The sequence below is a fragment of the Psammomys obesus genome, unplaced genomic scaffold (genome assembly GCF_907164565.1).
Source record: "Psammomys obesus unplaced genomic scaffold, mPsaObe1.curated_primary_1811, whole genome shotgun sequence".
Taxonomy (NCBI): Eukaryota; Metazoa; Chordata; class Mammalia; order Rodentia; family Muridae; genus Psammomys; species Psammomys obesus.
This window is the reverse complement of record NW_026596091.1, coordinates 6807413-6833425: the sequence shown is the minus strand read 5'-3', so window position 1 is coordinate 6833425 and position 26013 is coordinate 6807413. Positions and strand designations below refer to the sequence as shown.

The 26013-nt window shown below is 39.7% G+C and overlaps 1 protein-coding gene across 3 annotated transcripts in view; it reads right to left on the bottom strand.

The window, feature by feature from the left end:
* Positions 1–5722: 5722 nt before the first annotated feature.
* Bltp3b (bridge-like lipid transfer protein family member 3B) overlaps positions 5723–26013 on the bottom strand; it is a 66972-nt gene continuing 46681 nt past the window's right edge. For all 3 annotated transcript variants that reach the window (XM_055627835.1, XM_055627836.1, XM_055627834.1), the window contains 9 exons: positions 22225–22418; positions 18793–20288; positions 18224–18396; positions 16215–16357; positions 14571–14721; positions 12828–13081; positions 12416–12524; positions 7097–7290; positions 5723–5968 (listed from right to left, as the gene is read on the bottom strand). In XM_055627835.1, coding sequence (XP_055483810.1) covers positions 5849–5968; positions 7097–7290; positions 12416–12524; positions 12828–13081; positions 14571–14721; positions 16215–16357; positions 18224–18396; positions 18793–20288; positions 22225–22418 — 2834 coding nt within the window. In that variant the 3' untranslated portion in view covers positions 5723–5848. The remainder of the gene's footprint in view (positions 5969–7096; positions 7291–12415; positions 12525–12827; positions 13082–14570; positions 14722–16214; positions 16358–18223; positions 18397–18792; positions 20289–22224; positions 22419–26013) is intronic.

Here is a 26013-nt window from a genome sequence, read left to right as displayed (position 1 = left end):
AAGGAAGGAAGGAAGGAAGGAAGGAAGGAAGGAAGGAAGGAAGGAAGGAAGGAAGGAAGGAAGGAAGCCTAGCATGGCTGACAGAGACTGATGTGGCAGTCACAGAGCCAGCATGGGTCTGCACTAGGCCCTCTGCATGTATGTTATAGTTGTTGGCTTGGTATTTGGGGAGACTCCTGACCGTGGAAATGGGGTTATCTCAGATTCTTTTGCCTGCTTTTGGGAGCCTTTTCCTCCTCCTAGGTTCCCTTGCCCAGCCTTGATGTGAGGGCTTGTCTCATGCCTGGTCTTGCAGTGTCTCATGCTGTGTCCATGAGGTTGAGGTCCCCTACTCTTTTCTAGGGGGCATAGGCAGGGGGAGTACGGAGCGTATCTAGGGTGGAGGGGAGGGGAAAAACTGGGAAGAGTGGAGGGAGGGGAAGCTGGGATGCACTGTATAAGAGAATAAATAATTTTTCTAAAAAGCCAATCATGATGACGCATGTCTGTTATCCTGGTGCTAGGAAGACAGGTGGGTCTCTGGAGCTCACTGGCCAGCCAGCCTAGCCAAATCCAGATTTGGTGAGAGGCCTGTCTCAAAAACTAAGGTAGGGAGTAATCCAAGAGGACAGCCAACATCAACCTCCAGCCTCCACACACATGAACATATGACCCTAGAGGCACAGTGCCTCTAGGCATGAGCTAAAATAAGATTATTTGTGCTTTAAGGAATTAGGCACAACTGAAATTCGGAGTATCAGTCACTTTCCCAATGAGAAAGCATTTCAGATGCTGCTCGCTTGGACTGTTTCCACTCTGTTTAGCAAATGGGACTGGCAGATCTCAACAGCCATAACACCATATGTCACAACAAAAGCCAGATGACACTTCTGAGTAGCAGTACCACAGTGACATGCTTATTTTCCACCTGTGACAAATCAACCAGAAACTCAGATATTCCCAAATCTGTAATAGGATGACCCACATTCCCATGATGCTACTTTACATTTTCCCCACTGTGGACATAAAGAGCCCCCAACCTCTCTTCCAATATCTAACTACCTTTCTACCCATGTTCAATTGCTTCAATCCAACTAAGGAAAAAAACTCTAATACCTGAAAACCAACTCCATATCTTATTCTTTCAATAAACTTACTAAGAACCAATGTCCAAGTGCTGTATAAGGCTTGAGAAATACAAAGTTTAATAATGGCAATGACAAAACCCTCCTTGTCCTTATGGGGTTTACGATCAAGTAGGTCAGACACTAATCAGACACACCTAAAATTACAAAGGCGTAAAGCAGTAGAGATTTGTGGTCAAGTGAGAAGGTATAACAGCTGGTCTTAAGGAACCAGGGACTATATCCCTTAAGAAATGACGGATGGGCTAAGATCTGAGACAAACAGGAATTATCCAGGCAATGAGGAAGGTCATATATCTTAAGCCCCTAAAACACATGTGCACAAAGTGTGTAGTTTTCATTCTAAATGCTTAGAGCAGAGCAACAAGGATAGAAGGCAAAGAAAAACATGCTTTTTTAAAAAATGAGTTTAATTGGTAATGAGAATGCAAGCTAACCTGTACTTTAGGTGTGCTGTCAGGGTGTGTGTACAGTCCTGACCTCTTGAGTGCTCACTGGACAATGGTACTTGTACATGAGGTCAAAGACTTGTCATTGGAACAGCAATGCAAGCTACTGAAGGGTTCTTATTCTGGGGACTAGAATGGCTTTGATTAAAGTTGCGTAAAAGGCCACACGTGGTGTCTAGTTGGGTGTTATTCCCCACACACTATTAAGTTAACTCCCTTTAAACTTATTTACATGTGTATATATTTTAGAAACTACTATACTAGTTAGTAGGTTCCCATAGGGCTCTTTCAAAAGGCTTTTACAGTTAGTTCTCCCTCCTGATACGATACACATGTGAACTCACAGCAATTTTGAAAGGATGCAACCAAGTCCCACGCCAAGCTGACAAGCTATTGGCATCTGACTGCTTATGGAAAAGTCAGTTTTGTTTAATGATGTGTGACCCTGGTATACTGACCACAGATCAGGGCAAGTGCCACGCCAGGAGTAGCTGGCCAATAACAAACTGGATTTGATGGGTGGGGGACATAAAGTTGGGTACAGGGAGGTAGGATGTGGGTATAGGGAAGGGGCTGTGTATTATCAAAGTACATTGTACTAAATTATCAAAGAATTAATAAAAATGTTACCATATGGTGAAGAGAGTTCTGTTTAAACACCAGGAGTCCAAGGAGAATCAGAGTAACTATAGCAAGGGCAGTTAGGAGACAATTGTCGCAGTGCAGAATAAAATTGATGATGGTAGCTCAGGTCAGGGAATTCTTGAGAAATGAAGCCGACAAACCTGAAGGTCGTTTACAAAGTAAACATAAGGACTCGGTGATGAAATGAGGAAATGTGTCTTGGCATGAGATCTAGGTGACCATCTCTGGGGCCAGGACTGAACATACACTGGAACAGATAACTTGCACGCCATGGTGTTTGGATGAGAATGCCCACAGGCTCAGATGTTTGGATATTTGGTCTCCAGCTGGTGGTGCTGTTTTGGGTAGGTTTAGGAAATGTGGCCTAGCTGGAAGAAGCATGTCACAGAGCCAGGCAGTTTGTAGTTGGCTCGCAGCTTCCTGCTCAGATCAGACTGTGAACACAGCTATCCCAGCCACAGGACTGCTGCCTCTACACTGCCACAGGATTTTAACTCTCTAGGACCTTAATCCCAAGCTAACTCTTTTTCTAAGGGGCCTTGCACATGGTGTTTTACCACAGGAACAGAAAAGTAGCTGACAAAGGGGTAGATATGGGAGGAATTGGGAGAAGTGGGGAGTATCATCAAAAAACCATTGTATGCATGTATGAAATCCTCAAAAAATAAGAATTTTATACTAAAAAAGAAATTAATATCTTGATTAAACTAAGTTAATGCAGTATTGTTAGGCAAGGCATAACTTTCATACTAATACTATTCTCTCACAGCTAATATCATATTTTGAATTTCTAAGATATGAGAAAATAACTATAATACACTGAAAAATGTTTTTGATGTTAAATTGAAAAGCAAAGTGCACATAGGAGCGCACACACACACACACAAACAGTGAGGTACTAGGAAAAAGAAAAAGATACAAGTTCAAATATGAATGAAACAAATAGGAAGTCCAGAAATACACCTGTGAATTTGTAAGTAACTAGTCCTTGACCAAACTACCAAGAATATAATGGAGAAGAGACAACCTCTTTAATAAATTGTGCTGGGGAAACTGGATGCAGAAGAATGAACTCAGACCATAACCTTACACTAGATGAAAACATCAACTCAAAATAGATAAAATACTTAAACAACAACAACAAAAAAAATCAGTTGTCAAAGTACTGGGTGGAGGGGGTAAAGACAGAAGAAAAGCTCCATTAGCCCAAATGGGGCAGGAAGGAGTTTAACAAAATAATCCCTAAGCACATGTAAAACACACACACACACACACACACACAGACACGAGAGCGGTATGAGTGTGCACTGCTCTTGCTGAGGACTGAAGTGCAGTTCCCAGCATCCATCAGAAAGCTCACAATTACTGCTTCCTTCAGCCCCAGGGACCCAAAACCCTGTTCTGGACCCAAAACCCTGTTCTGGCCTCCATGGGCATTAATTACACTCACATGCACACTCAGATACACACAATTAAAAATGAAAATAAAATCTTAAAAAAACATATAGTCTTCTTTAAGGAAAAAGGTAAGCCAGTGATTCCTCCTTTACCCTGTGTTGGCAAAGCCTGCAAATGGGTGAGGGCTGAAACAAAGCACGTAACAGTGCATTTTAAATCAAAACCCCATCATTAAGTGCGGCTCTAGTCAGCTCACTCTGCAAATCAAAGGTTTCTTTCCTCTCCAATTCCCAGCAGCCTAGTCAAACTGACCTTCTGTGTCTGTAGCAGAAATGCACAAAATATTTTGAGACATTTCCCGAATCTTAAACGACTATTAAAACAGTAATTTAAAAAAAAATAATAGTAATAACAACAACAACAACAATGGGACAAAGCATACAGAGTACTTGGCATATTATCACCTCTGTTGTTTATATGATTTCGTGGCAAGGCCAAATACATTTTAAAGAAATAAGGAAAACATTCAGTGTCTAGTCACATTAAACAGTATAACATGATTCCATAGAAAAAGTGTCTGCTTATGTAGAACAGGTCAGTCCTGAGAAACAGCATCAGCTCAGAAGTTCACATCCCTCCCTTATGAGACTGTGTTGCTGAACACATACGGAGACAGCACAGGTCAGCAGGCTATACATTCCAAGCTCTAATCAGACCTCTGTGCTTAATCTAAGGCTACATACAGGTTAGAGTAACAAAGTTTTAACACGGTGGTATAAATGCTCTGAGGTAACATGGTAACAATTTCATTTGTTCTTGGCTGTATGCTGGCTCCCAAACAACGCCTATATTTTCAAAGGATGTCAACTGAAAAGGATGATATGGGGAAAGGGGAGGTAAATACTGTTCACAATAAAACTTAAATAACCCCAACACATAATGTCATGAAGTACATATTTTCTGCCAAGTCCTCAGATGCAGGGATGGCTGTGAGTCATGCCAACGAGCAAAGCACCATGAGTGTCACAGCAAGGACCAGGATTTCCAAGTGCCTTAAAGAAAGAACAGTCCAGCTGCTGCATGGCCTATCTGGATATATAGTTATATTTAGGAATGTGAAGTTTAAAATAGACACCACTTACTTTAATTCTATCAGAAATATATTGTCTTCAAAAACCTGTTTCTTAAAATACTCATGTACTTTATTTCATAATTATGATTCTCTCATGTTGTCTTCAACCTTAACCCATAGAAAATAGAATTCAAAATTTACCAATGACTCTTATAGAAGACTGTATGTGTGTCTGTGTGTGCATACACATATAAACACACACAGACACACATCACAGAATTTTAATCAAAACTAGCTTTATATAGTCATATGAGCAAGCATGTGTAATATGATACTACAGGAATGGTATGAAATTGCTTTCTGTGCGTGAAAAACAAATTCTCTGAAAACATTCTCCTTAAAGAGGAAAGATAAAGAAATATTAAAATAGTACTAATTAAATTTTTTATAGTTACAAATACTACCAAATATAGCAAGATAAATTGCGTTTTAACTTCTAATGATAAACATTTAATGGAATGTACAAGTAATGCTTTTAAGTCACTTGCCCATATACTGTAATATTTGTGCTTTTTATTTTTACATTTGTACTTTATTCAAACCTCACTCATCATTTAAGGTGCCTTTCTTTTCACATGTTCAAGTTACTTTATAAGCTTGGTAGGGTCAAGAGGTTTCAGTTTGTAAACTCAGTAATTATATAATTTATTAATCTGATTGGACTTTTTACAGCAATTAAATAATTATAGATTAAGTACATAATTTTAATAACATTTAAAATGTAAGCCTACTAGCCCTAAAAGCGTCTTTTTCTTGTAAATAACAGTAAATTATTAACAGAGAGAAATAAATGCAGCAGTCTGCATGAGCACAATAGGTCTTCACTTTTCTTGTGATGAGACACTGAAATGAGGAGCAGACGTCCTTTCACTAGGTATGGAATCGTGTCACCGTGTGTGCTGCCTGCTCTAGGCCACACCAGCACACTGTACCGCTGGTACTCAATATTTTCTAAACCGGGTTTGGAACAGTCATCGCTTCACCACAGGCTGTTTTGCTTTATTTCATGTAAAGGGAAATCTCCCACTAACTGGTTACATCAAGTTTTAAACAATCATTTTACTCCAGAGCTCCAATCCAAACCCTCGCAGCCACTGCAGCTACTCAAGGGCCATGCGCTTCATTTGATGGAGAAGTTCATCTCTGGCCGAGTGAGCCTCCGCAAGGGCTGTCTTGGTGCGAGCCAGCTCCTTCTTAAGACACTCATTTTCCTTCATGAGCTGAAATGACACATTTAGAAAACAAGAGGCTTTAATCACTTCCGGAAAATGTAACTCTTTCTTGTAGCATCACTCGGAATGGTAAACCACCCAGTGCTGGTGAGAATCCACTTGAGCTGAAAATTGCTTCCAGGAGCTATTTGAAAGCACTTACTATGCAATTAAAAGTGTTCCTAAATTTTGACCCAGTAATTCAAAATACTAATTAACTGTTTCACCATAATATCCTTGGGCCTCTGTGTCTCCAGACACGTTGACCTCCTTTCTCCTTCATAATCCTCTATCCTTCTGGCTTTATGTCCGTTCTTTCATCTTTACATCTTCCAACCTGTTCTTTTCACCTCTTACTAAGAACCCTTAAAAATCTCACATTCTATTAGATTTCATACTTGGTCACTTTCTCTTTCACTTAAGTCATTCTCTTAGATGATCTTTTCTATTCCTATAATTCAACTGGACCATAGACATCAGATAACCTGGTCTAGAACAAGTCTCTCCTATCTCCAGACTCAGGCTTTGAATATTCCTAAAGGCACTTTCTTTCAGATGGTCAAAAGTTTCTAAGATTTAATTCAGGTCTCTTGCCCTCAGATGCACTACATATGCAGATATAATAAAAACCAAGGACAGTCTATATTTACAAAGATCAATTACAGTGCTCAGTTCCTACACCGGGTCAGGGGTTGTCCAGCAAATCCTTGAACAGATCAATGAATTCCTCTACCATCCTACCATAGAGAATTAAAACTCTGCAGAACATTTTACTTATGTATAATTTCAAATCATCAGAAGCAACTTGAATGTTAAGAAACGGCAAATGAAATATTCAGAAATGATAATATACCCACATCACATCATCCAGCCATTAAAATACACTTGCAGCAAATGTAATCATGAAAAATATGCTATACAATGGTAAGTTAAATATAGTATACAAACTTGAAAACTAATTTTTTTAAGACAGAAAAATTCTGATAGCATTTCATGAAAATAGAGGAAGTTTTTTTCTTAAAAACTCTAGCATCAACTGCTTACACACAGCTTTACTTAAATACATCAAAGGTATTTTAACTACTACTACTACAGTATGTTAAGTACTGGAATTAAGCATACATTGTTTCCTGTTACCTGTTCCCTTGTAATGCCAAGAGGGTGCTCAGGAGAGTCAGCTGACTGAGAAGGGGAAGGGACCTCTGGGCTTGTCTGGGTGGCCTGGGTGACACTGTGCTGCTTCCTCACATCACATGGCCCCCGGGTCAGTACCACTGAATCACTGTGGGCATTGTCTCTGAAACTGGTCCCCGGGCTAAACATGTGAGAATCTGGTCAAACAAACAAAATGCTCAGATAACAATTCCAAGTAAACATGAATGATCTTTAAAGTCCTATTTATGAAAAATGAATTTAAGATGAGAATTCTGTTAGTATGAGGCAGTAGTTTATGATAGAGAAATAAGGAACACTCACTTTTTCAAAAAAAATCCCAAAACAATTACAACAGGCCAGGAAATTAACACATAAGATCAAGATGCTTGTGAACAGAGACATAAACATTCTGTACCAAATATTAGCAAAGTGAAACATATACACCAACACATAAAAATATAAGACCCTAGGCAAGTAGGAAGGAATGCAAGATTGTCTTACATTAAAAAAAAAAAATTCATCACTTGGGAGGCAAAGGAAGGCGGATGTCTGTGAGTCCAAGGATAACCAGGGCTATAATGACAAGACCGCCTTGAAAAACCAAAAAAGTTCAAAGAAAAAAGGAGATACTGAGAAAATCTATACCTTACCACAATAAAAGTATAGACAACTTAAGAACTCAAGGGGAACTTCCTTAGTGATAAAGGGTATTAACAGACACCCCACAGCTATATACTTAATGGCATTTTTTTCTCTTTGCCAAAATCAGGAACAGGACAAGGATGTCTGTTCTCAGTAGTTCTTAGCAGTTGCACCTGGGCAGGGAAAAGAAATCAAGACACCTACAGGTGACATGATCTTGTACACAAAAAAAAGACAATTAGATCCACTGTTAGTTCATTAGCTAAATTAGCTAAAACTACTGGGTACTAGATCTCTTAAAAAAAAAAAAACAGGTTTGCCTTGCGCACAGAATTCATGTTAGTCATCTGTGTCTTAAGATATATAGCTAGATTTAAAAAAATAATACAGAGCCTATATAGAGTCTAAAGATATAAGAGTTTAGGTTATAAAATCTAAAATGTTATTATTTGGTCTGAAAAAATGTTTCAGGGTTGATAAATACAAAAAAATTAGAGTGTCTAAGTTGATAAAAATAGTTTAAAACATGTTAAAATTGAGAGATATTTTAGATCTCTCCCCCCTCTTTGCTACTGTTGTGCTTATGTTATGAGATTTCAGAAGTTCAGAGTTTTGACATTTATTAATAAAATTCTGATAAGTTGATAGAACACTGACTGCTTATTATTCAGTCACCAGGTTGAGATTTTAATTTCCTTTGATTGGCTTCTAGAGATAGACTTAAAGGTACTTCTCATCATGTTAAAAACATCTGTTTAATGTATATATCTGACACAAAAGTCATAGCTTTTAATATGATATTCTTAATATCTGCCATTTCTGAGATAGATTTTGACACAGAAATAAAAAAAATCAAACATCCAGGGTTTAACACTAAAGCCAGTAATGTGTTTCTGCCTAACTTTCCAATATAAACATAGAGATGGGGACTAAAAGATGCTAAATATATAAAAAAAATGGCCAAGCTTCATTTGTGGCTAATTACCAACAGCTATGCCCACAAAAATGTTACCGTAGACACACTTAAGTTATATATATGTTACTTTTCTGAGTATTTAAAATTATACATTTCCTTTTGTGTACTAAAAATTTCATATAAGTTTCAGGATTTGACCTGGATCTGACATAGCTCAAAAAGATCACAGATGAGGTTTTCCCTAATCTTTCCAATTTAATAGATAAATTTTAACTTCTGTCTCCAGTCTAAATTTGTCTCAGCAGATTTTCACCTGTTCAACTCTGTTCTGGGATCAGCTATAGACTACAAGCTGAGATCTGGACTTCCTAGAAACTGACCTGATTGCTCCCTGCCTTTTCCGGTGGATCAACTGACCAGATGCTTAGGACTGCCTCATTGACCAGCCTTTGACTGGCTCCTAGTAATCTTTACCCATGTACTCTCCCCAACTTTTGACTAGCATTTCAGCCTCTTTCAAACTGAGATATCAACGATCCAATCATCAGCATGAAGAAGCTCCAGAAGACGGATCTCCGCCCAAATCCCCCCTAACAGGCTGAAATGCTAAGTCAAAAGTGGCTCCCTGACATTAGCTATTATCTTAAACATCTGCTTAGCTGCTGACCATACTAAATTGATAAGAGATAACATGGCTAAACTCAGAAAAAGACTCAGACAGAGACAACAATTCTTTGAGTCAGGACAGAGCTGGTACGAGAGATGGTTTAGTCGGTCCCCCTAGATTACCACCCTGATCTCCTCCATTATGGGTCCCCTAATCATAATTCTCCTGATTCTACTAGTTGGGCCTTATATTCTAAATTGGCTGATCCAGTTCATAAAAGATCGGTTCTCTGTCATACAAGACAAGCGTTGGTGTTGACCCAACAATATCATCAGCTCAAACAACAGGAGACAAAAGTTAATTCTTCCTAGGCCCGAGAATGGAAGATTCCATTCTAAGTTAAAAGAAAATGGGGGAATGAAAGACCCCAGCCTCACACTAAGTTAAACATGGCTAACGCCATTTTGTGAGACACCACTGTTTTATAAAACTCTGAAGGCCAGATGAGAAACTGGAAAATTACTGAGAAATCCTAGCTGTGTCACCCACTTGGGATATCTGTGGTCAGGCTGCCCCAGTCATACTAAAAACAGTTTGTGTTAATCACTCTCATAGATATCTGTGAGACTGTTTCAGCTAAGATAGGGAAAAACAAAATAACAGGTGGCGGGCCACGTCAAGGAGTCATCCTACCCCCCTTGACCACCCAGTTCCTGAAATCTTGGTGCCCCTGCCAAACTTTGACGCAAATTGTGGTCTCGTGTAAACGTACCAATCAGCCCCCTGTAACCATGCCCTCTCGCTTCTGTACCAGTGCTTCTGCCTCTAAAACCCTATAAAAACCCCAGCTTCCCATCTAGGGGGCGCGCAAGGTTCCTCCCGAGTGACCTTGCTGCCCCGAGTACTCGTGAATCAAAATAAAAGCCTCTTGCTGTTTACATCCGAATAGACTCGTTGTTCTTTGAGAGGGGGTCTCTCTGACAGAAGATACCCTCCGGGGATCTTTCAATCCATGTCTGTGCTCCTTAACATACCAAAAACACCAACTCCCACTTATCATGTTGAGCTAAAGAGTTACACTTAAGAACTAAATGTATTCAGCATTCAGGGAGGCAGAGGCAGGTAGATCTCTGTGAGCTCAAAGCCAGCCTGATCTACAAAGGGAGTCCAGGACAGCCAAGGCTACACAGAGAAACCCTGTCTCAAAACAAACAAAACAAAACAAACAAACAAAAAACTAAATCTAAAGCCTGATGTGGTGACAGAATCCTTTAATCCCAGCTCTTGGCAGGCAGAGGCAGACAAATCACTGTGTGAGTTCAAAGCCAGCATGATCTACAAAGTAAGCCTAGGTCAGCCAGAGCTACACAGAGAAACCCTGTCTCAAAACAAACAAAACAAAACAAAACAAAAAACAAACAAACAAACAAAAACCTAACAAACAAAAGAACTAAATCTAAAAAACTTTTAAAGGAAAGAATAAAGGTATGTCTTTGATCTTGATGACAGATTCCAAGGAAATCCAAAGCAAAATATTATCAAAAGAGAACAGGAAAACTAATTATTTGGCTTTGCTTCAAATCTATTTACATTTTTAAGATGCTTTATTCTTAATATATATATTATGAATACATGTAATATATAATATAAATATATATAATATATACAACACACACACACATATAAATGTTTTGCCTGCATGTGTGTCTGTGCATGTGTATGCTGTGCCTGTGGAAGCCAGAAGAAGACAGTAAGTCCCCTAGAACTGAAGTGGGTTTTCCTCTAGGGCCCATGTTCTGTCTAGTTTCAGGTCCTTGACCTCCTTAACAGCCCATAGAATGGACTTTAAATACAATTGAAAATTGGTTGCTTCCTGCCACAATGTTCATGCCACTCGTACAATAGGCAGTTCTTATAAGAAAGTCATTATTGTAGCTCACAGGGTCTGTAGCTGGGTGTAATAGATGATCACTTTTCTCCTTGGGTAATGTGCATAGCACTGCCCAGCACTATGGATGCTAGCTAGGAGAAGGAAGCTTCCACTTAGCACGAGTTCCAATTCTCCATAGTCTATGCCACAAATATGCAGTGTCTTCAGCAAAAGACCTAGCCTTCAAAATGTGGAGAGTAACCAAGTTGCTTATGCTATATTGACAATACACTGTAATGTTTAAGGGGGAAAGCGGAACCCCACTAGCCAACAACTCAAGATGCAACCCATTCTGGGGGTTTTATCTATGAGTGCATTATGTCTAGTTGGGGTACTGTCTTCCTCATTATATGGTGACTGTATTTAAATTCTTTGTATATATGTATATATTTTAGAAAGCGTCTTTAGTAGTGGGCCAAATGGCTTTCAAAAGGCCTTTAAAGTTAGTTATCACCACTCCCATATTCCCTCCTCTAACCTGCCCTCCCATGTCTATTAATCCTCCCATTCTAGTTTTCCACTGTTTATATTCTTGGAAGAAGCCTTGGAAAAACCCTGCTTTCCTTTGGTCCCTTACTACCTAACCACTGTGGGTATTCTAAATAAAACACTATCTAGAGCATAAAAGCTAACATCCACAGATAAAAGAACACATGCCAAGTTTGTCTTTGTGGATCTATCCATTTACCTGCATATTCCATAGTTTCGTTTTTCTTAACAAGTTAACAACTGTATATCCAAGTGTTCCTAGGGGGAGGTGCAAGGCAGAGAAAGGAGAATTCCTGGCTTGTAGGCCAGCTAGCCAGAAGTACAAAGTGTTAAGGGGCAAAGAGACTGTCTTAAACAAGATGGAAGGTGAGAACCAATCAATACCTGGGGGAAAGCCCTCTGACTTTCACATGTTCATTGTGGCATGAATTTAGAGAGAGAGAAATAAAAAGCGGGAGGGAGGGAGATAAAACCAAAAAGCCTTTCTTATTTTCATTCAAGGCACACTTGCAGAACAGGTATCAAGCTAACTACTGATGACTTATTTCCAGGGTTTACACATAAATATTGTGTAAAATGTGGAATGTGCCAAAAACATCCCTCAATCATCACCACTGCAAATTTTCATAAAGTAAACAATGAGTGACCAAAACAACCAGCATGTGAGTGGTTCCTTATCAGTATGTCAGGTGCTCTCTGACGTCATCTTCAGTGTACCTCTGATATGAAAAGAGCCGTCATCATTCCTCTCCACCACAAGATGATCGATATGCACAGACACTGGGCTTGGCTGTAGGGACACGGTGCTACCCCGGGGACTGTCATCCTACAAGTGAAGAGAAAATATTGGCATGTTCTTATAAAAATAAATGAAATATAAAAGTCAACTCGAATAAACATGACATTATAAGTTTATCTATATAATTTTAGTAAGTAAAAAAATTGCTTGTACTATTTTTCTCTTTCTAAAAAGGATCTCTGTAACATTCACTGTAGAGTTTACTCATTTCCCTTCTATAAATTCTAACAGAGGATATAATTTACAGAAGGCATGATTTTAGACAATAATCAAAGTCCAGAAAAGGTAATGCAAATATTTACAAAAATAACAACTTAACTCTTAACATACTTTCAAATTTATCTTTGTATTAGAAACTTGTATCTTCATTGGCATTACTGTTGCAACAGTTTCATCTTCTAAAAAGTGTTGAATATTCAGAAGGGAAGAAGTCAGAAACTCAGTACTAAAGTTCTCTATGTGGCACTGAAGGAATCCGTTTTTTTCTGCAAGCAAAGAGTGTACTACAGCACTGGGCCCACTTTCAAACCTCAGAGAAATCTCAGGAGAGGACTTAGGATGAATTACAGCTTTCTGGTCAGAACCTGAGAAACGAACATGAAAACTTGTAACTTTGCAACACTACTAAAAAGAACATTTTATGTAATTAAGATTATAGTAAAAATATTAAAGGCACTGTATACTAAAGAAATCTATGAAACAGCTTCAGTATTTTCTCTTAATTTAAATGTTTCTGCAAGATAAATAAGATATATCATAAGCACCATAACTTCACTTTTCCCAGGCATTTTCAAATATACTACTGGCAACTTTTCTATGTTTTCTACTTTTTCATAATAGGGAAAATTCATGATAAACTCTGATAGAATATACACTTCAGATTCAACATCATGTTAGTATCCAGCAATGTCTCTGTAAGAACCCAGGAAACTGCGGTGAAACAAATCTCACTTAGGGTCTTAAACAATGGGAAAGTATACCTATGAGATGCAACTGAAACATTCACAAAGAACACTGAAATTAGTAAGTGATATGAAATTCAAATATAATTACACTTATTTATGAGCTGACCTTGTTCCAAGAAAGAACTTGAGTTGGTTTACTGAGATAAACAACAATGTATAGAAACTAATTTTAAACTTCAATAAAAGTTTTATACAATATCCAATGTAAAAAGGTACTAGTAACGGAAAGACTAAGATCAATTAGCCGTGAATAGGAATGAATGGAATATTTTCCTTTTATGCCAACTAGCATCAAAATAAACAAAAGAATACAAGTACATGGCACAGCAAGTGATGTGGGGAACAGAGTAAGAAGGAAAGAGAAAGTAAAGAAAAACTCCAGGCACTTTCCTTTCCAATTAGCCAAGAGGAAGTATTTTGGTTACAACAATTAAAAAAGACCTGGAGCCTTTTTTAAATTTTTTATTTTTATTTATTCTTCTCTCACACAATACATCTTGACTGCAGCTTCCCCTCCCTCCCCTGCTCTCAGTTCTGACCCCCACCTCTCCACTAGTCCTCCATTTCCCTTCAGAAAAGAGCAGGCTTCCCAAGCATGGCCTAAGAAGCTGCAGTAAGACTAGGCACAAATCCTCATATCAAGGCAGGAAAACGATCTCAAGAGCAGGCAAGAGTAAGATACCCCCACTCCCACTGTTGGGAGTCCCACAAAAGCCCCAAGCTAAACAACCCAGCATTTATGCCACAGGCCACAACGTATATGGAGAGGACCTAGCTCAGGCTCATGCAGGCTCCATGATTGCCACTTCAGTCACCGTGAGCCCCCAAGAGCCCTGCTTAGTTTTTTCTACCTCTACCTCCCAGGAAAGGAAGTGACAGCATACATGCTGATATTATGCAAGACTGTACTTACTTCTATACATTATGTATCATATAGAAGTCTATACACATAACAAAAGAAGAAATATCACTGTGCCATCTTATTGAATATGGTCTCTCTTGAGCTGAATCATAGACAGAACTACTAATGAGCCATGGGTAGAACACGAAATAAATTTAAAACGCATTTAAGTATTCTGTGTTAGAGTAGTTTAAAATGAAACCTTACCAACTGGACGATTACTAAGGTAATGCCGCAGACTGACGTTGCCTAACTGACTTGGTGTCACCTGGTTCACCTGAAGACAGACTTCTGTATCATCTCCGCGGATGTCAATTTCCCCATTAATACCAGTGATTTTAAACAACACAACTGACATCTGTCAACAGTTGTACATATAAATACTGTTAGTATCCCATGTAATTCCAACTTTAAAGAAATAATAAACAAGTATCAACATCTACAAATACAATTCTGACTTATCAGTCAAACTTTCCTGTGGCCTACAGAGCTTATAATTACATTTTATAGCTTGAGCCTCTCTAGCTCAAAATTAAGAGATTGGCTACTTTTCAAGTACCAGTGCAATGCCACAAGTTAAAAAGAAAAGAAAAAAAAATCCATACATTAAGCTCTTTCACAAGACTATCAAGGGACTGTATAAAATTACCTATAGGCTATATATATAAGGAATCTACAAAACATAATCATCTTTGGGTTTAGAATTGGTTCCATATCTAAGATAGCTCATATTTATATGAAATAAATCTACAAAATAGTATGTCCAAAAGTACTTCGGGACCCAAGATTTCAGACAAAGGATGTTCAATCTTTGTAGACAAACTCCAGCTGCATTTGTTTTTAAACAGTGAAGAGAAAGTATTTGGTTACAAAGACTGATAATATGACATTTCCACATATAAATGATGTTCACTAGAAGTAAGATATGTCTAAATTTTTTTATAAAATTTCACTGTGTCAGAAAGGTTTAAAAGAAACTAGAATCTAGCCTAGGCAGTGCTGGAGAACTCACCCCAAGGATGTGAGCACTGGAGAGCTGGTGGGCTGACCAGCTCAGACACCTCTCAGGCCCAGATCCAGGGCTTTGATTTGGCCCACCCCAACATCTACCCCATCGATGAACTGCTGGAGAGAATGAAGGGGCTGGTCCTACAGATCCAAAGCTGCAGGATGTCCATGACACAGGGCAACAACAGGATATCCGAGAGGCATCCCAGTGAGGCGCCAGTATTAAGAGTAGCAGAAGCCCGAAACCTTGATCCAGACCAGTGAGTCACTGCAATGATCATTTTCAAGCAAAGAAGTGTGGACAAAAGGGTACACTGTGGGATACACTGCGACACACTACAGCTTCCACAATGAGATTTTTTTTCTTTTAAGGAAAAAGTGCCAGGGCAGAGGGCAGGTATGAGGGAATGGGTAGATGAGTGGGATTGGGGTGCATGGTGTGAAATTCGCTAAGAATCAATAAAAAGTTAAAAAAAAAAAACTATCATCCTACTTTCTTTGTAGAAGGACCTTCACTATAAGGACTGGCTACCATCTGTGCCACTAAGCTTTTAAAATTATCCTCAAAAGGAACAAAAATATTGGTCAAAATATAAATGGGACAGAAGATGGAAAAGATGAAGAACAGACCTACTCCCCTCCCATCCCCAATGCAAACAAAGCCAATTTAAAAGGTAAGGCAGGAGAAGAGCCATTTGATTAAGCAGAAAGAACTGTCAGGAGCAGAAGCCGCAGAGTAATCTATCCAGCGTGGGAGCAGCCATCTTACAAAGGTCCTGAACACGCAGGCACAGAGGCAAAGGACAGCTGGCATCGCTTCCCACAGCACTCTGGGATGATTACCAGGTCATCGAGGCTCTCCTGAGCGCCCTCTGAGTTAGTGCTGACGGCATCTGGAGAGGCTTCCCCATAGTTCTGCATATTTGCACTGGTGTTCACACTCTCTGCTGGGCTCTGGCAACTTGTATTTGAGTTCCTTTTAATTGCTGAAAGGATACAAAAGAAAATCAATGAATTAAAATCTGTTTACATATGGTCCAACTACATTTATATTTATAAAAAAAAATGGACTAGACCCTTGAATTCTTTCAAGCAAAGCCTTGTTTAAATAGCACTAAGCAACAGAGTCAAATTACAGTCTCTTAGAAAATAAACGATTTCCCACAATAGAAGACCAGAGATACTGTGCTGACTAGATTTATGTCAACTTGACACATACTATAGTCATCTGAGAGGAGGAAACTTCAACTGAGAAAAATGCCTCCATAAGACTGTCCTGTGGGCCAACCTGTAGAGCATTCTCTTAATGGGGAGGACCCAACCCATTGTGGTGCACTAGTCCTGGGCTGGTGGTTGGGGGGTCTATAAGAAAGCTGAGCAGGTCTTGATGAGCAAGTCAGGAAGCAGCATCACTCCAGCCTCTGCACCAGCTCCTGCCTCCATATCCCTGCCCTGTCTGAGTTCCTGTCCTGGCTTCCTTGAGTGATGGACTACAATGTAGCAGTGTAAGCCCAATAAACCCCTTCCCCTGCAACCTTTTTGGTCATGCTGACTTGTTGCAGCAATAGAAACCCTGACTAGGACAGATGCCAAAGCTTTAAATACAGTAAAACAGCAATGACAACAACAATGAGGAAACAGACCTCCTACTGCTGCGGCAGCACTGCTGCCATGGAAAGTCCTGTCAGCTTCATGTGTCCCCAGCTCCACATACTAACCAGTGTGAGCCCCCATTTCTCTTCACCATCTTACAGCAACTCCCAATCACCTCTTACAGGAATTCAATACACTGTGATTATTCTCCATTATTTTCTAGCTACCTAGATGTTTCAGTGTGTTGTGCTTTGAAATACCTCAAGATAAATACCTATCTATCTATATGGAAAGGAATAAAATAATTATGTTTTGTGTCTCTCACAGGTTAATACTTTAAAATACCGTAAAAGAACTATTACAGAATTGTGATGACAGAAGTCTAATACACAAAAATTTTAAGCCCAGCTCAGCACTGTGCTCAGAACCAAGTAGCCAACTGGCTTCTACCCTGGTGCTCAGCAGTGTGGAACAGGCAGCAAGTTCTCCACCACATGTGGCACCAGAGGAGGGGCATGTGGTGCCAACTGTGGTGGATGAGGCCCACAGAACATTCCAGAGTCTTCCTCCCAGTCCAGGGTAAGATTTCCATGAGAATTTTTGGTAACCTGTACAAAAAGTGAAAGAGCTTTTCGGACAGAGAGGTAAGACGCTAAGGTGGAAAACATTTGTCATGGTCAGGAGAATGAGAGAGGGGCCAGCAGGATGGCTCGGTAGTAAAAGCACTGGCCACGCAGCCCGGCAACATGAGTCTGACCCCTGGAATCCACACGGTGGAAGAGAGAAACAACTCCTGCCAAGTTGTCCTCTGACCTCTATATTCACGCCGTGAAAACATGTGCTACCCTGCCCCACAGACTCCAATAGACAGATAAATGAAATTTTTTTAAAAGAACTAAAGAAAATGACATTTAGGAAAACTAAACTGAGGTCAAATCACAAAGAACATTTTCAAAAAGGATTAAGAATTCTAAATTTCACAATCAATGAGAAGTTCCTAAGTACAAATTAGAAAGTAACATGATCAAATTTGTATTTGGGGGAGAGCAATTTGTTTTATGGAGTAAAAAAAAAAAAAAAATGCAAATGAACAAGATGTGAGGAGACTCATCAGCAACAGAACAGCCACCAGGAAGCTCCATCTAGGAGTGCAGGGCTGGGTATACAGAACAACGGTTAGGTGCCGCTCTCAGTCCTTCAGTAGCACTTCCTGAAAGAATGTTCATCCCTGTGGGAACTCCCGCAGTGTGCTGCTTTACCTCTTCCCAACAACACATGGCTATCGCTTCCGTAGCTCTCCAACTGCTCTTCCAATACCATACTGTCCAGTGAAATGGTATCCAGGGAGATCTGTGAGGCGCTCCTTTTCATGTTCTTATAAGAAACAGAGAGTGGAGCTGGGGTGGGTGGGCAACGTTCCTTAGGTTTAACACTGTCAGCAAAAAAATTAATAGAAAATTACCCCAGGTATAGAAAAGACTTTCATCTTAACATCCTTACTGGCTGTGAGGAGAGGGCAGTGCTGTTATCTCAGCCCTGGAGAGGCAAGGGCAAAAGGAGCACACTGGAGTCCTAGCCGGGCAGACACAGGAAGACAACTGGCCGTAAAGCTAGTAGATCTCTAATCATCCAGAAGCTACAAAGTCTACAAAGTATACTGAAAGGTACAAGGCAAAGGCTTTCTCAGACTCTGAAATCAGAATCTCTCAATCCTAGCAATGCCACATTTTGTTGTGAGGTTTTTCTAGTCCCAAACAAACAAACAAACAAACAAGCCAAAGAAATAACAACAGATCTGAAACCACTTCTATTCCAACAGCACCATTACCTGAGAGGGGGCTGGGATTTAAGTGCTCTGGCTGTGGGGGCCTCTTCTTTACTACTGTCTGGGTTCTCAGAAAGGGAAGCCACTTCCGGAAGGAAGTCTTCAGCTTTGAAGATGGACCGTATGGCTTCATTTCCCTTACCAGTTCCGGTATTTGAAGGTGTGCTCTGGTTGCCGTGGCTGACCAGTGACAGCATATTCGAGTCATCTCCGCAGTTCAAAAAACTATCTGAGTCTGTGAAAGACAAACCTTTCCTGTGACTTATTTCTGGTGTCGTTTCTCCTGGGCCACTCCTGTAAACAAGTCCACTACTTTCATCTTCACTTATTTTCCCTAAATGTTTATCTGATAAATAGTCTAGAAAAGAGGTGCCTTTTTGCAGATTTGTGTCGCTGGCTGATTTAAAAAGCACAGGATCCTTTAAAGGGACATGGCTAAGGTCAACACTCATCGACCTGTTGTCTGACATGTGATTGAGAGCAGCATTTCTAATTCGATGTATGCCACCACCTTGCTTTCGCTTTGAAGACAAAAACCCTCCATCTTCTGAGGGCAGATAGTCAGGAAGCAGCGGGCTCGCGCTCTCGGAAGCAGGAGAGCGCAGACTGGCGTGGTCCACTGGATGCAGCAGGAGGGCGAGCTCCGCACTCCGCAGTAAAATTCCAACACAAATGGAAGTCTGGGCAGCAGGGCTGCCGGTCACGGCTTCTACGTCCTTCCGTAAGGTATCTGAAAGCAGAACGAGTGACTCGTGTATGAAAAGCAGCAGCAGATATTGGTAGTGATTGATCTGCATACTGACATGTTTATGAACACGGACCAGGACGTGAACGTCCGCATCTGAAGACGAAGAGGAAAACTTTAAAAATGTTTCCGGTGCAGATCTCTGATCACCATTTGTCAAAGGCTCAGACTCCGTACTGTAATACTCCTTCAGCAGTCTCTTCCGCTTCATCCGGCCAGCTAGATCACTGGACTCACTTTGTGAGGTATTAAGAGACCCTTGGTCACAAGCCTGGAGCTGTTTCTGTAACTCTGCGTATCTTGTTGGCTGGCAAATCCAGATAGACAGAGGGAAAGAGTCTACAAAGCTTATTGGTCGTCCCTTCCCACTTTTCATCCCCTCGTAGTCTATCCAAAACTGGGAAAAGTACACTGCCCACACATCAGTAGCAGCAGAAGTTTTTAGTGTGTTTTTATTCAATTTGGGAATAATTTTCCCTTTATAAACTTCATGCATTTTGGTATCCTGCTCATGGGCATGTCTCTGGAAAATCGGATGGAGAAGATTAAAACTGTCACAAGATTTGGGGAATCTAGTATAAGTTTTGCTAAAAAAGTCACAATCTTTAAAGTCTTGAAACAAGGCTTCTAGGTCAGAATGTCGGCAGTTTGGACAGTGCCTGGTATTGGTGGCAATCATTTCGGAGCTCTGAATAGACACTGTATGTGGCTGATCTTGATGGCAGCCTGGTTTCATTTCTGAAGGAATGACAAACTGGAAGGGAAAATAACTCAGTTCAATTTACAAATCCCTACATCTAAATAAAACACAAGAAAGACTTGGAGTTACTTTTATGGATACTTTCCCCCAAAATACATCTTTCCTCTCCAAATATAAACTTCTCCCTCTCTCAAGTCTTCTAATAAATTTAGTAAAAGATGGTTAGCGAATTAACCACTGAAGAGGACATTCTTCTTGCAAGACATCACGTGTATTAGCAATGCTCATGATTATGTATTTTTGAATCATACAATAATCAGAAAATAAAAATATGGGTGTGGAGGAGGTAGCTCTCTGATAAAAATGCATGCTCTAATATACAAGGACTTAGATATGACACCAGCACCACAGTACACTGGTGAATAAACAGATTAATAAATAGGTGGCTTTTTCAAAACTTTCTAAATGTTTGAGTACACAGGAAAAAAAACTACATCTGAAAAAACAATATTCAATATTTTTGTTAAGATATTTTTAAATTCGATGTTTTAGGAGATGACTGAATGATTGCCAATGACTACACAAATGTTACTAGACTAAGTTTTCTGGGCTGTAATTCCGGCACTCAGGAGAAACAGACAGGGGGATTTGTTAAGAAAATGAAAACTAAGATGATAGGTCAGACTTACTGAAGTAATTCTCAGCAGTGAACTGCATCTGGTCTTTGAGTGTTCCTATAAAGAGCCCAGGGTGGCTTCCGGGGACTGCTCATGCCCAAACTCATACTCATCATTATTTAGTTCTGTGTTAAACACTGCTAAAGAATATGCTCCTTTATGCTAAGTTGAGATTTTTGCTTATGCCAGAAAATGTGGAACATTATTTGCGCATGTTTTTTGTTGCTGCTTGTCTGTCTGTTTGTTTTGTTTTTTTCGAAACAGGGTTTCTTGGCTGTCATGGACTTACTTTGTAGACCAGGCTGGCCTTGAACTCACAGAGATCCAGCTGCCTCTGCCCCCTGAGTGCTGGGATTATAGGTGGGCTAGCCACCGTGCCTGGCTTGCACAATCGTTTTTAAAAGAGGTTATAATACATAATTGATAATACCATAACATAATTTATCTAAACTCCATGTTATATCCTGACCCTGCAATAAATTTTCAGTTATGTCCATGTCTATTTACTAAACTTTTGTCTTTTAGTCTTTTCCCTTTAAAAACTTAAAAATGTACATGGATCACGTTAGTAACTACTTGCCTACAATAAAAATCAACTTTTTTGTTAACTATGGATACTAGTAATGGAATAATATGAACAAATGCAACTTACACAACTTAAAAACTTTGTTGTATACTTATTCTTTTCTAGAACAAAAAAAAATTAAAAATCCTATAGCGGGAACAAAACGGACTAAAGGTTTTTTAAAGCCTTTGTTGTAACATACATTTATTTATTTGCTGTCACAGAGAGTGTGTGGAAGTCAGAGGACAACGTTCACGAGTTAGTTTTCCTTCCAAACTGTGCTGCTGAGCCATCCCACTAAAGATTTACATTTTGCTGTTGTATCTTACTGTCTAATGACTATAGGTTATAAAAAATTAAAATCATAAATACACAAAGGGGGGACATGCAATCTCTTAGATTTCCTATAACTGAGAATCAAAATTCAATCTTTAATTTCAACATAAAAATTAAGATCATAATTAAGCTTATTTACACCTAAACACCATGTTATATCCTTAAATTATAACACTCTCAGTCAGTTTTACTTCTATAAAAATGGCTTTGCTCTCAGCTGTGTGTGGTATACATGCCTCTACATAAACCCAGAACTTGTGAGGCATAGGAGGCAGGTGAGTGAGTGAGTCAGTCTGTCTGTCTGTCTGTCTGTCTCTCTCTCTAAATCTCTCACTCTGTCTCTGTCTCTCAATCTCTTACTCTCTTTCTGTCTCTTTCACACATACATACACAGTCACTTGTTATACAATACCTTTAGCATTAAGCCATCAACTCGAATATCAACATGTTCATCGGATTTTGAATTGTCATTCAACTTGTACACAGCCATGAACTGATTAAGACTCTGTTTTAAATCTAGTAGAAACTGGTTTAACCATAGAATGCTTCTTTCATCTACAGTAAACTGTAGTGCATTCAGCTGGCTATATAGATTAGGAGCTGGAACTGTGGAGGAAAAAATATTAAGCACCATTAATGAACAGACAGTTATGGTTTCCATACAAAAGTTATTCTTAATAAATTACATTCTTTCTTAATAAATATCATATAGCAAATATAGACATAAAATATTTTTCTATTCACTTAACTGGAAAAAAACAGTTTAATGTAAATTAAATGTATATACAGGAAGTACTATTAGATTCACAAAGAAGCAAACTTCTACATCGCCTTCTTGAAACATGGCGTTTGTAAGGCTCTCACTATGTGCATTGCACCCTGCATCCTCTAATAACCGGTCTCCTAGGAAAGTGGTGTGCTAGGCGGAAAGCCCAAAAGGAAGAACACACACAGCCCACTCTCGTCTTGAATAAAGACCTAGGACCAAGCTGCAGGTAAAACAGTGACTGAAGTGTCTCAAATAGCCCATTACTACACACTCAGTTTCCTCCCACTAAACTAATGCTGATAATTACAGAGTAATTTATCTTCTGAAACTACAAGTATATTAATTGTAAAAGCTACAGCTTCAGAACAGCTTAATAAGATCTTTTATTCTACAAGACTAAGAATCCTGAGAACAGAAGCCAATTTTCCACTATTACTTGATATACCAAGTGCAGCCCCCCACAGTTTCTCATAATTATGACTATTCTTCCAATGTATTGATACTACCTGCTGGAGAACCAACCATGATTTTTAAAGATTTATTTATTTATTATTTATATAGTGTTCTGCCTGCATGTGTGCCTGTAGGTCAGGAGAGGGCACCAGATCTCATTATAGATGGTTGTGAGCCACCATGTGGTTGCTGGGAATTGAACTCAGGACCTTTCAAAGAACAGCTAGTGCTCTTAAGCTCTGACCCATCTCTCCAGCCCCCAACTCTTGTTTTTAATTGAATACATATGGGTTTTACTGTTTAAAAGAAAAAGCCCCTTTATTCTAGTTCTAGTGATGAGATCTTCTCCCCATCCCTCTCAGAACCACAATGGATGGTTCTGTGCTCCCAAGGCCTAAGATCTATGCAGTAGGCTGAAACTTCTGATTCTGCCCCTGAGTCATCCATGTCAGGAGCTAACACTCCTGTAGCTGGAAGAACTTATAGGCAGAAGGAGTAGACAGTGAGATGGTTCACTGGGGCCTTGAAGATGAAGAAAACATGACATAAGGTAGATAGGCATGATTATTGGTCCAAGGATAAACCATAAGAATAGAATATATAGCCTGGAAATAAAATGTGGACCTATATATCAACCTCTCCCATCAATCCGTTCTGTGATAAAATTTAGTATGAATGGAACAATCCATTCTAGTGGGATGGTCAATACCCAGGGCACATCACTGTTAGCAAAACTCATATAGCATTAAAGTTATATTCCAGAGCTAAGACAACTTAGTGATGTCCAAAGGAAACATAAGCTTCCACAGCCAACAGAACAAGCGTGCTATTCATCTTAACGACCTAAACCTGCCTAAAGTCAGCAACCTCATATGCATAAATGTCTTGATAATTAAGTACAAGAATCCTAGCACGACTAGGACATTTTTAAGGATAGAGTAAGTATGCATCCCCCCGTTCCGTTTCCAGGTGGTAGGAGGGAAAACACAGCACAATGCTTCCTTCTGTTGTTAAGACACTGTAATTTAAAAACTAACCAAAAGTATGTGAAATCGAATTCAGATTCACAAAATGAAAACAAGGCATAGCATGGCAGGTGGCAAAAAATTCTATATGTCTTTGAAAAGTACAGTCTTAAGAAGGAGAGGCAGAAATGGTGTGCTCTCTCCATCCTGGAGAACTACAGTGAAACTGTTTAAAGCAGCAGGCATGTGAATGTTGTCATAGGCTATGCTAGGTTTTCAAGTATTGTGGGTGCTGACCACAAGAAGCATTAAAAATAGGTTGAAGACCATTTTGATGTCTATATTAAAAGTAAAAAGTTTTAAGTGAAGAGGCCAGCGTAGTAGCACATGCCTTTAATTCTTGCACTTTAGGTAGAGGCAGCAGGGTCTCTGTGAGTTCAAAGGTCAGCCTAATCCAGACAGCAAGTTCCAGGACAGCCAGGAATACATAGAGAAACCCTGTGTTAAAAAGAAAAAAAAAAAGTAAGCTGGACATGGTGGCGCATGCCTTTAGTCCCAGCACTGAGGAGGCAGAGGCAGGTGGATCTCAGTGAGTTTGAGACCAGCCTGGTCTACAAAGTTCCAGAACAGCCAAGGATGTTACATAGAGAAACGCTGCCTTGGGTGAAAAAAAAGTGAAACAGGAAAATAGGTATATGGATGTGTGATTCTGAGATCAGAGTCAGTCTTAAAAGTGTTATTAAAAAAAATTCAGATCAAATTAAGAAAACAAAATCCCAACATGCAGAAAACCAGGAAAAGAACACTAACGATGTCCATTTGATTTTGGGTGCCAGCATCCACCTCTTCATTCAATTTACAAAAGCAAAAAAGATTCACTGAAAGTCTACACTTTACAAATTATGCTAAGGACAAGAACATAGAGGAAATAAAGTATGGCCCAATTCCACTTCAATTTTTACACATGAGATAGATATGAAATGAAAGAAGTGATTCAAGCCCTTCAGAGAGACCAGTTGTGATGCCAAGGTGTTTGCCTTTGAATTAAGAGGAAGTAGAGTACAGAGGTGAATGCTTCACACTACAGTAAAGGGACTTTCTGGTGAGAAAAGACTTGAGAGCAGATGTAGCGTCCACCCTGCACAGCACAGGGCTCCGTGTGGCGTTTCCAACAGGGTCTCCAGATGACCATGGAACTCAGAGATTCTGATCTACTACTTGTTTTTCTGGTGGGCCCTTCTGTTTGTCACAGGTTTGGGGTGCCGAGGACTGAAACCAGGTATCACATATGCGGGGCAAGCATTCTGAGTTATACCTCGGCCCTAAAAACATCTAAAATTAGCGAGCACAGACCTTTACTGGGCTCAGAGTGTTAGAGAAAGGGCAGACTACAAATCAAATATGGAAAAGAAGCACATGTTAAAAAAGATCAAGACTACTATGTGTGTTTCTATGCGCCAAACTGGACACTACCCCATGCCTCCGAAGTGCTTCTGTCAGTTTTAAATTCAGCGCCTCGGACTGTGGCTATCTGAGGAGAGAGCTCGTAAAGAGGAAATGAAGGCAAAGGCTGTCCATGTGAGTGGGGCCTTTTCCAACATGGCTGATGGATGCACAGTGGTGTGCGCCTTCATCCCAGCACTGACAGGGCAGGCCGGAGGCCAACCTGGTCAGTACAGCAGGCCAACCAGCCAGAGCTGCACAGTAAGACACTGTCTCACTTTTTTTTTTTTTCTTTTTAAAGGAGTTATGCAACCCGGAAACTAGTCTTAAGTCCAAAGAAAAATTCTTTGCAGAATGATACGTTTTAGTTACATACAACAACCATTGAGGGATCCCAACAAGATTAGACAATGACTAACAGGAGGCTGCCATGAATGTTCTGGGGAACAGTATGGGAAGGAAGCAATGGACAGACCATGCCTGGGTTTCAGTTGTGCCATTTCATTACCTAGAAGACACTGAGAAATGGCTCACCTACTTTCACCTATCGTCTTGGCCAGAGGAGTAGTTG